Here is a 16,884-nt window from a genome sequence, read left to right on the forward strand (position 1 = left end):
GGTGTTTTTTGCAGAGCAAAGCTGCCCTCTCTGTAGAGGGTGACTCTGAAGTGCCTTTTTTTCCCTCCACCTGAACCAATCCTCATTTATAAACCCTCTGATCTCTATTAAGGTAGCGCGACTCGAGTTGCGAATGATCACAGTCACCAATTCTTGTCATGTGTCTATGTACTGTATGTATGTCTGATCTCAGAATTGTGTGCACTGAAACTCTAATTTCCCTCTGGGATGAATAAAGCATCTTTGAATTGAATTTGAATAACATCTGGTTCATTCAGCCTTATGATTGTTTAATTTTTAAGTTGTAAAAGTTCACCTTTTATGGTGAGTGGAATCCAGCAGTCTGAGATAAGATGAAAGCTTGAAGACCTTGGGAGTTATCTTGTGTAACCGGCGCTGCAGAATCTGGACTTTAGGAGACAGGAGAGAAAATCCACCCAGATAGTGGATTTGTTCTGCAGATGATGTTGGTCAAATATTATATAGTGGTGAAAACTGACCATTTCTGGACGTTACAGGGTGAACAACCAAAACTAATGATACTGGTCAACTATGGTCAATTTTATCAGGCTAGATTTAAGATTCTTCAGCCCATGTAGGCCATATGGGCAGCAGTAGCTCAGGAGGTAGAGCGGGTCAGTAATCAGAAGGCTGCAGGTTTGACACTTCATCCACCTTTCCTGCTGGTGGTGGTCGGAGGGACCGGTGGCGCCTGTACTCGGCAGCCTAGCCTCTGCCAGTGCGCCCCAGGGCAGCTCTGGCTACATCCTAGCTCATCACCACCAGCGTGTGAATGGGTGAATGATACACGGTAGTGTAAAGCGCTTTGGAGTCCTCTGACTCTAAAAGGCGCTATACAAGTGCGGGTCATTTATCATATCTGGTAGCATTGTTACACAGGCGTCTCCCGTCGGGCCTTTAGTTCTGCCGATCTAAGAGTCAACAGTGAAAACCTAAACTACATCAGTGAAATCCTGCTCAGGAATTAAAATGCAAATCAATTATCAGGATTTATAAAATGAAACAAACTTCCAGCAACATTTAGCTTGCTTTATTTGATCTTTATTATAAATGTGATCTGTTCAGGTCAGTTGTACACATCGCTGTCTCACATCAGAGAATACAAAGCGTGATTTCGTTATTTACAAAATTAATCCTTCAGGTGATCAGAAACAAACTGCCAGTTACCGTGTTGCATCCTGGGTATTTTCATGGCTTTGATCATGTTGATCAGCAGAGGGAGCAACAGAACGTAACAAACACCTGACTGAACTGCCTGAGCACAAAGGCATTCTGGGTAATCCAGGCAGGAAGAAAAGGTGAGAAAATAAAAGCTCAGTCTTTCTTCAAGAGTGTTTCCATTTACAACAATAAAAGTCTAAAGTCTTTGTTTGTCTTAAAATCTCCGACTCTGTTTTCAATCCTGTGGTGTGACCTGAGGCGCGTCCCACAGCACACACACACACACACACGTAAAAAACACCGACGTGCACAGATCCGATGCAGGACTCTGTAATCAGAAAATCAGCTTCTTAGCACATAGCGTGAGCTAACTAGAAACAAATGTGGCTTCCTGCTTTCATCTGTTCAGCTTCCATGTTTTTATTGAGTCAAACGAAGAAGATCCATGTTTTTCCTTCCAGCGGCTCATTCAGACCAGAACCGCGTTCTCATCTTTTTTCTGTTCTTATGAATGTTGGACCGGACTTGTGACGGTGCTGAACGATGCTAACGCTAACCTGAAGAACCCCATTGCTAATGTGTGGCGCCAAATCAGATCTACAAACTAACATGGATGTAAAACCAAAGTTGGAGACTGAAAGACAGTTTGTCCAAGAGTAGAAGTCAGGCGTTGTGAAGACTGGAACCAGAGCTTGTTTGGCTCAGATAGATTCCTGTAGGAACCTGTTTACAGCTCATGGTGCATCTGTGGGAGTCGGGTTTAGATTGCTGCCCATCAACGTGGTGTGTGGGGTTGTCTAGTCTGTGGCCACACGGCGGTAGATGAAGTGGAAAGGTTGTTCCTGTGAGCCGCTGAGGAGCTCAGCCTTTATCCTCTGAGGGTGAGACTCTGGAGCCAGCTGTTGGCTTCTGCCGTCCGTCTGCAGGAACAAGCCGTAGTTCTCAGGTTCCAACACCTCAAACTTCTGAGCACAGACATGGCACACCTCCTCCACCGTAGCCTGAGGTTCCACAGCCACGGTCCTGGCTGTGCAGCCGCTGTTTGGATCCTGCAGCGCCACCCGCAGGAAGCTCTGAAGGACAGTCAGAGGACAGTGAGTCAGAGTGTGTCCTTGCTCAGAGACCAAACAAACATCTGCGAGATCATGTCCTACAGTTAGTAAGTGTGTGATGCTCTCACCTGTAAGTCTTCTATGCAGGGTGCAGAGTGCCGGGCTGAATGCTGGGCTGTGCGTCGCCGGTGCCACTGGTGCAGTGTGTCTCTGGTTTTGGGGCTCAGAACCATAGCTGGCTGGTTCTTCTGAAAGTCCTTGATGATAGACATGGCCCCATAGGCACTGGTCAGGTAGTAACCACCTGCACATGCACATTTTACAGTTAATCATGATGGTTCTCAGCAGATTTGCACATGTTGATCAGGGCTCCTGGTGGAGCTTCTACTGGAGCACCAGGCACCTTCTCCAGTCAGCAGTGATGGGTCCAGCAGCTCCATCGTGTAGACTATCTCACTGTCCAGCTGAGGCATGTCACACTGGGCCAGCACATAGGTCAGCATGGGCAGGAACTCATCGGCACCATACAGACGACCTGTGAAACACATAGCTTCACTCTCACGGCACACCGACACGATGACTGGAGCTCGGCTGTGACCTTTACCTGAACTCTCCTCCATGACCTTGTAGATGAGTTTACAGACTCGGAGCAAGGCCACCACCTTCTTCTCCGGGTTGTACAGTTTACACAAGGTCTGGAACTTCTGTTTGATCTTCTCTATGGCCACCGAGTCCGGCAGCAGCGCATCGCCCACCTCCTCTGGCTTTTTGGCCCCGGCCAAATGCAGGTTGTCCCTCAGCTTCTGCAGCTGGCCATTGCGCTCCTGGATCTTCTGTAGCGCTGAGCTCAGCACTGGCTTCAGAGGTTTCAGGACACACTTGAGCAGGGCTTTCTCCAGAACCTGGTCTGCAGGGAGAAGATTTCTGTTGAGACTTGGCAACAGATCCTGAACACAAACAGCCTTTCGGCAGAGCTGAATGTCCTCTGGGAGGAGCTCTGCTGCACCAGGCTGAGAAGAAACAGCACTTTAGCGGTAACCCCTACCCTAAGGAGTGCCAGGTGCACGCTGATGCACATCAGCTGAGAATACCTGGACTTGTTGGCACTAAAAGTGTCCCGTCAGGTACCAGAAATGCTCTGATCTGATGAAGACAACTGTCACTCTGTCATTTGTAGAATGCCACAAATGTTAATGACGGAGCAGAAATGTGATGGAAATTATTACCGGGAACCAGGATCCAAGATTACCATAAAACCTGCAGAAGTTCACGAGAAGACTCGTCATTTATGACACGTCAGAAAGCGGGAAATTACCTCCAATTACGTTATTTCTGCACCACGACGCCCTTATGTGAGGATTTGAGTTAAAGGTTACACACACACACACACACACACACACACACACACACACACACACACACACACACACACACACACACACACACACAGTCTCCTACACACAAGACTCTGAACGCCTGTCTGTTCCTGGATCTGGTCCTGGACCTAGATGTGGTCCTGGATCTGGATGTGGTCCTGGATCTGGTTCTGGACCTGGATGTGGTCCTGGATCTGGACCTGGATCTGGATGTGGTCCTGGTCCTGATCTGGACCTGGATGTTTTCCTGGTCCTGGATCTGGACCTGGTCCTGGATCTGGACCTGGATGTGGTCCTGGTCCTGAACCTGGACCTGGATGTGGTCCTGGTCCTGATCTGAACCTGGACCTGGATGTGGTCCTGGTCCTGGATCTGAACCTGGACCTGGATGTGGTCCTGGTCCTGGATCTGAATCTGGACCTGGATGTGGTCCTGGTCCTGGATCTGAATCTGGACCTGGATGTGGTCCTGGTCCTGATCCTGGACCTGGATGTGGTCCTGGTCCTGGTCCTGATCTGGACCTGGATCTGGACCTGGATGTGGTCCTGGTCCTGGATCTGAATCTGGACCTGGATGTGGTCCTGGTCCTGATCTGAACCTGGACCTGGATGTGGTCCTGGTCCTGATCAGAATCTGGACCTGGATCTGGACCTGGACCTGGATGTGGTCCTGGTCCCGATCTGGACCTGGATCTGGACCTGGATGTGGTCCTGGTCCTGGATCTGAATCTGGACCTGGATGTGGTCCTGGTCCTGATCTGAATCTGGACCTGGATGTGGTCCTGGTCCTGATCTGAATCTGGACCTGGATCTGGACCTGGATGTGGTCCTGGTCCTGATCTGGACCTGGATGTGGTCCTGGTCCTGGATCTGGACCTGGATGTGGTCCTGGTCCTGGATCTGGACCTGGATGTGGTCCTGGTCCTGGATCTGGACCTGGATGTGGTCCTGGACCTGGATCTGGACCTGCTACCTATGAATGAGTGTGTTTAAACTCTTTGGGATGAGGAAGAGTTTGAGAGTAATTTCATGCAGAAACGCGTCACTCATGCTGATGTCTCACTTTTAGTCCGTGCTCCATCAGAAGAGTCATTCAGAGGAAACTAACTGGAGGCCATTGTGAGGCTGTGGGGGCCTGTCTCTAATCCTCGCCCTCTGATTGGACCAGCATGAAAGAGATGGAGTAGGAGACGGCTCATCTTGGCTAACAGCCACCCATCTGGGCCAGCCAGCCCTCTGAATCCGACACAACTAAATATTGTGCAACATCTCTAAGAAGTAAACAGCAGGACCTGAAGACACAAATGAGGACGAGAGGATGTCCTAGGAGACCAAAATGTCCCAGCCCAGGACACGGGATGTCACAGAAAAGATATTTGATCAAAATATATATTTGACTGTCCTGACCCAAAACAACAGCCTCTGCTCCCTCCTACCAGAGAACATGTTCTTCATCTAGTTCAGAGATTCTTCAGGCCAGATCTTTGTTGACCTGGTAGAACCAGCAGGACCAGCCTGGTGGACCAGTCTGCTTCATCCCTTTGTGCTCCTGTTCATACGTCATTAGTTAATCCATCCCAGACTAAAGTAGACATAAATGAGGAGTTCTGGATCAGCTTTGGTTCTCCTCCCAGTGGAACCAGAAGAGACCTTAAGACCAGCTCTACTCCAGGTCCTGCTCAAACCACATCTGGACTTCTCTCACAGCTGTAGCTGCTGTGAACTGATACAGAATATATCTAGAATATTTTCTGTTTGAAGGATCAAGATCTCAGCTCTATTGTCATGGAAAAGCCAGGAGTTTCCATGACAACAGACACATAAACAAAGACTCACAGTTGGGATGGTCGTAAGGCTTTTCTAAACTACCCATTTACTATCAGCAGCTAATGCAGGAGGAACGTGTAGGAGACTATTTTCATGTTCAGCCGGCGTGAAACATCCAGAGTGACCGATCAGATTTTGAAAATAAGCAAAAAAAATTCTCAGAGATCTTGGTCTTTAAAGAGCAAGTCACCCCCTACAAGAAACTTACTTCACTCCCACTTCATGTTTGAAAAATGCAACAAATGCTGTTGCCTAGCAGACCAAGAGGGCGGAGCCGCCAACAAATACACACACACACTGGCTGTGTCTCAATTCAGGGTCTGCATCCTACGTCGGCCGGATTTGTCGGCCGGTTACGTCACAGCGCCGCGACTCGGCCTGTCCCAATTCGAAGACTCCTTCAAATGCGGTCGACGAATGCGGCCTTCTTTTCGCCTGAATGAAGGATGGGTCGGGTGAATCCTTCAATAGGTAGCATTTCCCAAGATGCCTTGCGGGCCGGCCGGCAGAAAAACTTAAAAACAATGGCGGACAGTGAAGCGGGAGCTGTCGGAGAGGATTGCGCATATAAATGTCAGTATAAACTTGAAAACTGTTAGGTTAAGGACTTTTAGTGATACATGAACGTTATTTTAGTTAGAAATGTTACAGTAAAAGTGCTTGTATTGCGGTCTCGGCTCGTATGTTCGGCCGCTCGGTGTCGTACTTCTCCCGCTACGTTTTCCCCCTGATTTTAATAGAAGTTTGTATTTTAGGAACAAAAGAGAAAACCAGGGTATTTATTAAGCTTAGGGCGGAGATGGACCACATGATCACCGGAGCAAAGTATTCGGCGGCTGTGGCATGGAGGTACAATAACATCTCATATTTTAAAGAACTCGTTTGAGTTTATTTTTTCTGTGAAAACATGAAAGGAATAACCCGTTGTCCTCTTTTCTCTTCCCGTTTCTTTTCTTACATGTTTGTTAAGACTATTCTGGAGAAAATGGGCATCCAGGGGAAGGTGCCAGCGATGACCAGCTTCTGGAGCGGATCAGGGAGGACATGAGGCTGCAGAGGGAGGCAGAGCAGCAGAGGGCCCAGGAGAGAAGGAAGAACTTTGACAGCTTTTTACTTTGCTAGAAAAATGGTTAATAAGGATTAAACATGTACATATAAAAGAAATATCTAAATAAAATCAGTTCTGCATTAAACTCTTGAATTTTATTTTGGTTTACAAATGAGAATTGTTTACTAGAGGGTATCCCGCTGGGTCTGAAAAGTCTTAAAAGGTGATAAATGGGTTTTGGTCAAATTAAGACCCCTTAGAAAGTATTAAAAACTATTATCACATCTTTGCTCAGGCTCAGCTTGTCTAAAGTATTTTCTCTGAATTAGCTCTCCAACAGTCAAGGAAATTATTAAAGATCTATTCACACTCAATAAAACTTCGAGCTCCATCGTTTAAAGTTCCTTCTCCCTTCTGCTCAGCGGTTCCACGGTTGCTAGGCGACGGAACGTTCGCCGAGGGAGAGGCGGGAATTCATGAAGGCTAGGCCTGTCCAAATTCACAGCCGTTAACATCCGGTCTACCCGGCCGACGGAGGACCCAGCCCACGTCGGCCGAGTAGGCTGGGTCCTTTGAAGGATGCAGACCCTGAATTGAGACACAGCCACAGGCTCACAATGGCATTGTGACATCATAATGTACCAGTTTACATCATAGCATACCTCTTAGCCAATAGCGGTGGCAGATTTAAATTCAAAGGCAGAATATTTAAATTTTAACTAAGATGCACTGAAGTACCAAATTATTGACGACACGTGTCTGCAGGACGATCAGACACTCGTTTATTTAGTTTATCAGCAAAAAAAAAGTTGATTTGGGGGTGACTTGCTCTTTAAATGTGGAACTTCTGTAGCTAGCACTGTGAATGCTAACACATTGGGCCTGATAAATAAAGTGAACAAATGTTGGGAAATTTAACAGCGAATGACCAAATATTTTATGAATTAAACGTCTGATTTCAACACGCCTGCCAGAGCGGTTAAAGCCGGTAGTCGTGTGGCATCGCTACACTTCCAGAACGCGTCAAGCTCAGCAGCTCAAATCGAGCCAGACAGGAAGTCGAACACGGGAGCATTGTAAAGCATCCGGCTACTTTCAAAATAAAAGACAACAACGTGTGGATTTCCAGTTCTTTAACAAGTTCGTTATTACCTGTGACGCCGCTTTGGCAGAGGTAAAAATATGTATATATATAAGAACCACGGACCTTTTGGATTCATGCTGCCGTCTTTCTCCTTGCTAGCGTGATCCGCTGAGGTCGCGAGGAAAACGTATCTTTTACGTTACACGGCGCGTACGCATCTGGTGGTGAGTCCAGGTAACAGAGAGCAAAACAGAGCAACAGCTCAAAAGAGAAGATTTTTATTTTAAACTTACCAATCTCATTTTCTGAGATTAAGTAGTCAATAGGCGGCTCTATCTCAGAGCTCTGCAGCAGATAGGTCTTCATCTGAGTCATGAACTGACGGATCGTTTGCAGCATCTCCATTTCAGAGGTGTGTCTCTCTGCATCTTCACGCATGACTCTGAGGAATTCTTGAACCATGGAGCCAAAGTTGGAGCTACCGTCCTTAGACAGATCTCTGACTTTGCGGATTGTTCTCTTCTCAGGCGTCAGCAGAGAGCTGAAAACGCCGCTCATCTTGCGAAGATTTCCTCGAACGGCATTTTGAAAGCTTTGACCACTGCCACTCGAACTCCGCCGTGAGGAACCCCCCCGTGGCCGTGCGGTTACATCTTGGTTTTGATCACTCTCAGGACTGATGCTGCACTCGTGCTCTTCTTCATCCTCATCGTCTTCGTCATCAAAGTCTATATCGATGTCATTTGAACGCAGATGAGTGGATGGGCAGGGAAACGGGAGCTGGGTGGAGAAGCTGGGTTGGTTGCTCTTCTCCTTCGTGTCATTGATCCAGGCGACCATTACTGGCATGGTTTGCTGCGGACCAAACGGTGCAGAGCCCGTTATGGTGAAGTAAGATTTTACTGGAGACTGAGATCTTTCTCCAGCACCGTGCGTCGGGCTGCACCTGGCTTGTCTTTTACAGAATGAATGTTTGCTAAACCTCTGCAGGTGTCTATGGGCTGGCTGTCTGCTGTCCCTGTGATCTGATCCAAAGAGCCGAGAGCTGTCAGAACCGAGGATCTGATCTTCTGTGTTGGTGGTCTCTTTCTCTCTGGACTCTTCCTTCAGGCCTTGCGTTGCTGTGTTGCAGGTGGACTTCTGGTCACCACCATCTGGTTGGTGAACCTTGATGAAGAGAGGGTTGTAGAAGCACAAGGCTCCGTTGGACTGGCTACTGCTGAGCTCGGATGGGGTGCGAGTTTGAAGATGAGGGTATAGCAGGGCGGCCGGTGAAGAGGCTGGTGTGTGGGGAGGTGGCGGTGGTCTGTGAGGGGCTGCTGACCTTACCACTGGCTCTGACCCCGCCCTCCTGCTGCACAGACGAGAGCCCCAAAAGCCTGCGTGATACAGAGAGAACATCCCAGAGGTCTCAGTGTACATGAGAATATTCTACACAGCCCTGTCTTGTGATTTGAAGCTGAACAAATAAAGAAATAATCTTTCGCGGGCAACATTCAGCGTTGAGTTTAGCAGAAGTCCACTTATTAAAACAGGTTTAATAAAACAATGACTGTTTAATAATAAGGCAGTGGGCTGCTGCTCGTTCCTCACCAAGAGGGCACCTTGCAGGTGGAGCCCTGCATGGCACCATTTTTAATCCCACTGTTATTTATGAACTTATCGTCCCGTCCATAAGCAACTAAAAATGATTAATTAGTCTGACTGACCTTTGCAGGTTCCTTATATCGAATTTTGCTTTCTTGTCTTTTGTTTTGTAATCTCCACCCTTGGTGCACTTTCCATCCTCTTAGTCCGCCTGCGCCTGCACGCTGCAACCTCAAAACCACCCACTTCTGCATGACTTGCGTTGGGTCCTGCAGGATCCCAATCCCACTGCAGGGCTCTACTTGCAGGACTCAGGATCTTGCCCAAGAGCACTTCAATACGCAGCCCCCGGGATCAAACTGCTTCCCCCTCTTGAACAATGGCCGCCGCGTAGCTAGCTAGCTGATGACTCTAGTGACCTGCCAGTCTGTATAGAGGTGTGTGTGTGTGTGTGTGTGTGTGTGTGTGTGTGTGTGTGTGTGTGTGTGTGTGTGTGTGTGTGTGTGTGTGTGTGTGTGTGTGTGTGTGTGTGTGTGTGTGTGTGAACAGGTGATGAGAGCCCTGTTATAAGATTAGGTGATAAGGTTTAAAGCTGCCATATAAGAGCAGACTCCCTACTGCTACAGAAAACAAAGTCCACTCTTGGTCACCTCTGGATTTAATGAGTCAGGACTAAATCAGCTAATCTGGACTTTTATCAGGTTCTAAATGATTCTAATCTCACCTGGAGAGTCCCGAACCATGCAGCAGACTCCCCTGTGTCATTAGTTATTAAACAGAAAGAAGAACCGAGCCCATCTGATGATCCGATCAGACAGAGACTGTTTTTAACCTAAAGAGACCGACGGACTCGGGTTCCCGTTTCAGAAACGGGTCGGGAACAGCTCGGCTGCTGGAAGACCAAAGCTATTTAAACGTCTGCGAATAAAAGAGACGTGTTGGACTTAACAAATGCAAAGATTTTGTTTAGTGTTGTCTTTTCTACACAGACATCACTAAACTTTATTATTGTAGTAAGTAAACGCCTCAGTCCGACCCGATCCAGCAGGTACACCCACTGATCCAGACCCAGAGTACTCACTGTGATTTCCAAGCCGCTGACAGAAGCCCTGCTGACTGTGGCTCTGTAGGTTCTGACTCAGTGGGTTAGTAGGAGAGGGTTGTACTTTCCTGCTCTTCCCTCCCACTCCCTCCCCTTCTCAGCTGCCTGTTGCTCTACTTGTTTATTGTCTAAAAATATCCTCTCTGACTGCTGGAATACTGTGTTAATCCCTCTCACTCTATAATACACACACACACACACACACACACACAAGAATGGAATGTGGACTGACAGGTTGCTGGAAGATGTGAAGCTGAACTTTAGACAGTTTTAGACAAAGATCAGGGGGTATACCATCCAGCAAGCTCAGAACATCGAGGCTATCGTGATAAATCCCTGCTTGACAAGTCGTACCCTTTCACTCAAGGAATTGTTTTGCCACCAACGATACTCAGGTGGATTCAATCCTCTCTAATCCAAGCAGTGGCGGATTTAGCAATTTTGGGGCCTAAGGCGAACACAGACATGGGCCCCCTTACACGAAATTGTCGACAATCTAATCTTTAACTGGATTTGTGAAACTCTCCCCTCTTCTGACATGAGTTATTTTCACTTTTCATTAGTCCTCTTCTTTATTCCTGTCTTTCTCTTTTTGAGTGCCTTTAGTATTTGCTCTGCTTTCTTCTTCCTGTCAGTGCTCCTGTACTTTTGCCTTTCTTTTTTCTTCTATTTTCCATTTTGGTCTATGTTTTCCTCCCTTTAAACATTTTCCATTGTCTTTCCTTTTCTGCTTCCTTTGATGTTTACATAGAAAAACGACGTCACTTTTGGAAGTGAAGATAAAAGCTTTTTAAAGCAAGCTGCTTCTTTCTCTTATTGGCGCCACTAGGATAACTCCATTTCATGCTTAATGTTTTGACTACCGCTTCGAGTTTGTTACGAACGCCCACGCCTCTCTTCTTGTTATTATTTGTGGCCTTATGGCACTTGGCAAACAACAATTTGGTGCATTACTGCCACCAACTGGATTGGAGTGGAATGACTACCAATCACTTCCTGTTTGTGCATCGAGTCTTAAGGGAATAGTCCATTGTGGGATTAGCAGAGGGGTGCCAGTGGTCAGGGCGAGGGGGCCCCCTTATGTTGGCGGTTGCCGACCTATGCCTAATGGTAAAACCGCCACTGAATCCAAGTGAAGAGCAGCAAGCGAGGCTCACACGCAACATCAGTGGAATCAAACGCTCCTGGCTGCAAATGAGATTAAATACAAAAAATGTTAGGATGCAAATCCAGATAGAGCTCATGTTGAAAAGTTTAAACGCCACATTTATTAATAATTTAGCCATAAAAACAAAGCTGCAGCTGCTACCGCTGTGGGCCAGCGGTGGCGCTAGCTCCCCACCTCGTAGCTGCCAGCCACCCACAAGAAAAGGGGCGTAAAACGCCTCGTCCAATCATAATCACCGAGTGAAAGCAAGCCCGTCACGGAGCAGGTTTGTTTTCCAGCACGTGTTACCATGGCGATTGGGAGAGGCTTTGGGCTAGCCACTTCAGTGTTACTGAATTTAGGAAAATTAATCGGGATTATCAAAGAGAGCCTGGATTTTTGGATTAGCTCGGTACATGGTATACCCCCCAGCTCTGAATTAGTCTGCTAACTTCAACCATCTCTCTCTCTGACACACACACACACACACACACACACACACACACACACACACACACACACACACACACACACTTGCATACAAACCTGCCCCAAGTCTAGCAACCTCCTGAAGATCAGCAGAAGTTCTAGCTGCAGCGATGGCTTCTGGGAGCTTCAGGGTGCAGGGCAGCACATCCCTAAGACAAGAGAAAAGGTGATAAAGGAGAAGCGGAGGTCTGGACTAAAACCAGGAAGGAGAGTTGCTCATCCAGGTCTGAAAATGAACGTTGTGTTGCAGCTCTCACCTGTTCTCACCGCTCAAATCAAGAAGTCTGTGTTCAGACAACCCCAAATGTATCCACACATCCCTACATATGAACCCTAGCACATGTCCTTTCTACATCCTGAGCATCGTGGAACTGAACCAGATGGGAGGCAGGACCACCCCCAGTGTCTCAGGTCTCCAGAAAGCATCGTCACACATCAGATTAAACAGCATCAATCATCCGACCACAGAGGAAGCAGCATCGGGTTTCATTCATAAAACCATCAGACCAAACCGCTTCATGGAGATCAGAGAAGAAATAAAGAAAAAGAATCTCTCAGACAGAAGTGCCTCAGAGAGAAGCATCCTGCAGGTGGCGCTGTTGTCAGGTCACAGCCAAAGAGTTTCGAAATACATCACCAACATGTGACAGTGGAGTGTAGGGTTCAGGCTTCTCACAACATGTGGAAAGACAACTAGTTCCCCTGTTGTCTGTTATATTATTATGTTATCGCTACGATTCATTAAGATGTTTCAGGTCGTGAAATTTACATAACAGTAAATAATGTTCTGAGTTTATTTGCTACCTCACATTGTATGTTTATGACGTATTTGGACAATTTGTCCATGATCAGACAATGGCGCCTGTTCTTAGGTGTGCAATCATTTGACTTTGTGATGTTTTAAACAAATGCAATCACTTATATAGGGAGCCTAAGTCACGCCCATCTACTTCTGGACCACGGGTCCCCGGAAGAACGAAAAAATGAATGCAAGTCAACGGGGCTAATAACGCTATTTTCGAATCCGTTTGTTGTGAGCTATGGATTTCATATATGATGTCTGTGAATTTTAAAGACACATTTTGATACCAAGAAAGCTCTAATTTTCACATTATGTTAGGTTTTGTGTGAAAATAAGTCCAGGACTGCAAATGCGCTTCATCGAAGTGAGAGTTACAAATTATATTCTCATGGCCTCAGATAAGAATCTTGTGTCTGTTCTAGTCTTGTTAGATCTCAGTGCTGCTTTTGACACAGTAGATCACAATGTTCTTGTAGAAAGGCTTGAACAGGCTGGTTTAAATCCTACCTGTCTAACAGATTTCATTTTGTAAATGTGCATGACAAATCTTCTTCATACTCCAGGGTTACTTGTGGAGTACCACAGGGTTCAGTGCTTGGACCAATTCTTTTTACTATATATATGCTCCCAATTGGTAAAATCATTAGACAGCATGGGATAAACTTCCACTGTTATGCTGACGAGACTCAGTTATATTTATCCATTAACCCTGATGAACCTAATCGGTTAGGTAGATTACAGGCTTGTCTTGAGGACATAAAAAAATTGGATGACTCTAAACTTTTTGCTTTTAAATCAAGACAAGACTGAAGTTCTCATCTTTGGACCAGAAATCCAGCAAAGGAAATTGCTTAGCCAATCGCCTGACCTGAATGGCATTACATTAATCTCCGAGAACAAAGTAAGAAACCTTGGTGTTATCTTTGACCAGGACATGTCATTCAAATCCCAGGTTAAACAGGTTTGTAGCATTTCCTTTTGCCACCTTCGAATATTGCTAAGATTAGAAGCATCCTTTCCAGGAGTGATGCTGAAAAACTAGTTCATGCATTTATTACATCAAGACTGGATTACTGTAATTCATTACTCTCAGGAAGTCCACAGAATGTAGTTAAAAGTCTTCAGCTTGTCCAAAATGCTGCAGCTAGAATTCTGATGAGAATTAAAAAGAGAGATCATATCTCTCCTGTATTAGCTTCCCTACATTGGCTGCCTGTTAAATTCAGAATAGATTTTAAGATCCTTCTCACATATAAAGCTCTTAATAATCAAGCTCCATCATACATCAGTGATCTGATTGTTCCATACGTTCCTAACCGAGCACTTCGCTCGCAGACTGCAGGTCTACTGGTGGTTCCCAGAATATCTAAAATTAGGATGGGAGGCAGATCTTTTAGTTATCAGGCTCCTCTCCTGTGGAACCAGCTCCCAGCTTTAGTCCGTGAGGCAGACACCTTGTCTACTTTTAAGACTAGGCTTAAAACATTTTTATTTGATAGGGCCTATGGTTAAAATCTGATGTTAGCCTAAATCTGGACAAGTGGGGGAGTAGAGGGAGGTGAAGACGGCTCTCTCTTGCCCTGCCTCCAACATGCCTCCATCTAAAAAAGGCTAGGTTATCCAGAGTTATCTCTGTAGTTATGCTGCTATAGGCTTAGACTGCTGGAGGATACACTGACCACTTTTCACACTCTACTGCTTTCTTCTACGATCTGCTCTTTAACTGTATTATTTCCTGCTATTTCAGCTGTTAAGTTTATTTTTTTCTTTAAGTGTTTTTCTCCCTAGAAGAAGTTACAATGATGTTCTGCTGAGCTGTGGTGGCCTCATGGAGGGGGCCATCGTCTAGCACACTGCTGCTAACCACTAATACATTCTCTCTCTCCTGATAATAACTTTTTGCTTTCCTTGACATTGAATGTGCTACTACTAGTTTACCCGTTTAATTATAGATTCACTAGAATAAATACAATAAAGTTTATCTCTCACCAAATAGAATGTTTACTAAGAAATCACAATGTAACCATAGAAACATTTCTTGGTGTGTGTGTGTGCGTGTGTGCGTGTGTGTGTGTGTGTGTGTGTGTGTGTGTGTGTGTGTGTGTGTGTGTGTGTGTGTGTGTGTGTGTGTTCTGTCTTCTCGATCCCCAGTGAGTCGTGGAGGATGGCTGCTTATACTGAGCCAGGATTCTCTGGAGGTTTCTTCCTGTTAAAAGGGAGTTTTCCTCTCCACTGTCGCTGCATGCTTGCTTAGTATGAGGATTGCTGTAAAGACTGACACTAGTCAGTGACTTGATGCAATTTGCTGGGTTCCTTATATAGGAAACATTTATTCTGATTGGCTTCATGACCTGACCTGAATTGGAATGTTTACTGTGTGAAGTGCCTTGAGACGACTCTTGTCGTGATTTGGCGCTTTATAAATAAACTTGAATTGAATTGAACCAGACACGGAGAAGGAAAATGGCTGTCGGTTTAGTGAACTTCAGATGCTTCCTTCAGGAGGAAAAACCCACCATAAATGTGGCCGTGTGGTAAGTAGCAGCTACGCTAGGGGGGAGGAGATTCTGTGGTGACGTCATAAATGCGACGTACCGTCGTCTGATTTGTGGTGTATGTGTCTGCCTGCTCTGTCTTCTCCATCCCCAGTGAGTCATGGTGGATGGCTGCTTATAATGAGCCAGGATCCTCTGGAGCAGGGGTGCCCAATCCTGGTCCTGGAGGGCCGATATCCAGCAGGTTTTGTGGTTTTTCTGCTCCAACACACTTGATTAACTGGTTGAATCCCTTGCAGCATCTTATCAGGCTCTGCAGAAGCCTGCTAATCACCAGCTGATTGAAATCAGTGTGTTGGACCAGGATTAAAACTAAAGCATGCTGGATACCGGCCCTCGAGGACCAGGATTGGGCACCCCTGCGGAGGTTTCTTCCTGTTAAAAGGGAGTTTTCCTCTCCACTGTCACTATATGCTTGCTTAGTATGAGGATTGCTGTAACGACTCTGACACTAGTCAGTGACTTGATGCAACCTGCTGGGTTCCTTATATAGGAAACTTTTTTTCTGATTGGCTTAATGAACTGACCTGTATTGGAATGTTTATTGTGTGAAGTGCCTTGAGACGACGCTTGTCGTGATTTGGCACTTTATAAATAAACTTAAATTGAATTGAATAGTCGTGTTAATTATGAACTTTTACAAGCTGATGAATCTCAAAGTACTGGCGTGGGTGAAACACCCATCATTACTTTTCATTTAAATTCATTACGTGTGTTATCCAGGGCGTACGGCAGAGCGGGTTAGAAGGCCCTGCTCAGGGACCCATGAGCCGACCGGAAAGGGAGGAGACTCGAGCCTCTTTCACACTAGCATCGGCTCCGCATGGTCTGGATGGCATAGCGTGTGTTCCCTATAATAAAGTAAAACAGAGTTGACAATGGCGCCGCCTACAGGATGCTTCTGTCTGAGATGGTTTTCCTAAATCTGTTTTGTCAGACAGGGAGAGACATCAGAGGCGCATCAGCGATAGATTAACTGACCTGCTGATACAACAGAACGCCATGAGACAGAAAAAATCAGCGAATCTGAGGCGCGACCCTTCCAGAGAGAACGCTGCAAAACAAAGACAAACACAATCAGTGGACACTCTGGAAACGTCCCTTTAAAACAACATTTAACTTTTGCTAAAACAATAACAGAAACCATCTTCGACCTCACCAGGCGGCGGTCACTTTATGTATCTTTATAATCAGGGGTGCACTTAATATGTTTGGGTTGGTACTCAGGGAAGAACCTATGGTTGTTGCTTGGTCCTCACACTTTTTAATGCACTTAATTCTTAACCCAACTCACAATAGGAACACAACAGAGTAACGCGTTGATGATGCAACATATTTTAATTTTGACTGAAAACAACAAGTACAACAGGTACATACTGCCAGCTTAACTTAAACCTTCTAATTTTCAAATAACATGACTGAATTGTCTGAATGTAGAACACATGTGTAAACAGCTGCTTGTGTGATAACAAAAATCAAATAAAATGTATGTTTTAGCACTTAACAAAACAGAATTACTATTTCAGAGCACTGAAGTTTTTAAAATGGCATAAATGCCGTTTTTATTTCTACAGACTCTCATCATCATCCTACTCTTCACTTTCCTGAGTGGCTTCCTCCAGTTCACACACAGC

General features: G+C 45.9%; 1 protein-coding gene across 1 annotated transcript in view; it reads right to left on the reverse strand.

Moving 5' to 3' along the window:
• Positions 1–1,046: 1,046 nt before the first annotated feature.
• The window catches only part of LOC107375508 (ras and Rab interactor 2), a 26,011-nt gene continuing 10,173 nt past the window's right edge, over positions 1,047–16,884 (reverse strand). The window contains exons 5-11 of the mRNA XM_070542207.1: positions 16,232–16,304; positions 11,951–12,042; positions 7,862–8,947; positions 2,839–3,141; positions 2,638–2,769; positions 2,363–2,538; positions 1,047–2,255 (exon numbers count right to left, since the gene is read on the reverse strand). Coding sequence (XP_070398308.1) covers positions 1,980–2,255; positions 2,363–2,538; positions 2,638–2,769; positions 2,839–3,141; positions 7,862–8,947; positions 11,951–12,042; positions 16,232–16,304 — 2,138 coding nt within the window. The 3' untranslated portion in view covers positions 1,047–1,979. The remainder of the gene's footprint in view (positions 2,256–2,362; positions 2,539–2,637; positions 2,770–2,838; positions 3,142–7,861; positions 8,948–11,950; positions 12,043–16,231; positions 16,305–16,884) is intronic.

The sequence above is a fragment of the Nothobranchius furzeri genome, chromosome 12 (assembly GCF_043380555.1).
Source record: "Nothobranchius furzeri strain GRZ-AD chromosome 12, NfurGRZ-RIMD1, whole genome shotgun sequence".
Classification (NCBI taxonomy): Eukaryota; Metazoa; Chordata; class Actinopteri; order Cyprinodontiformes; family Nothobranchiidae; genus Nothobranchius; species Nothobranchius furzeri.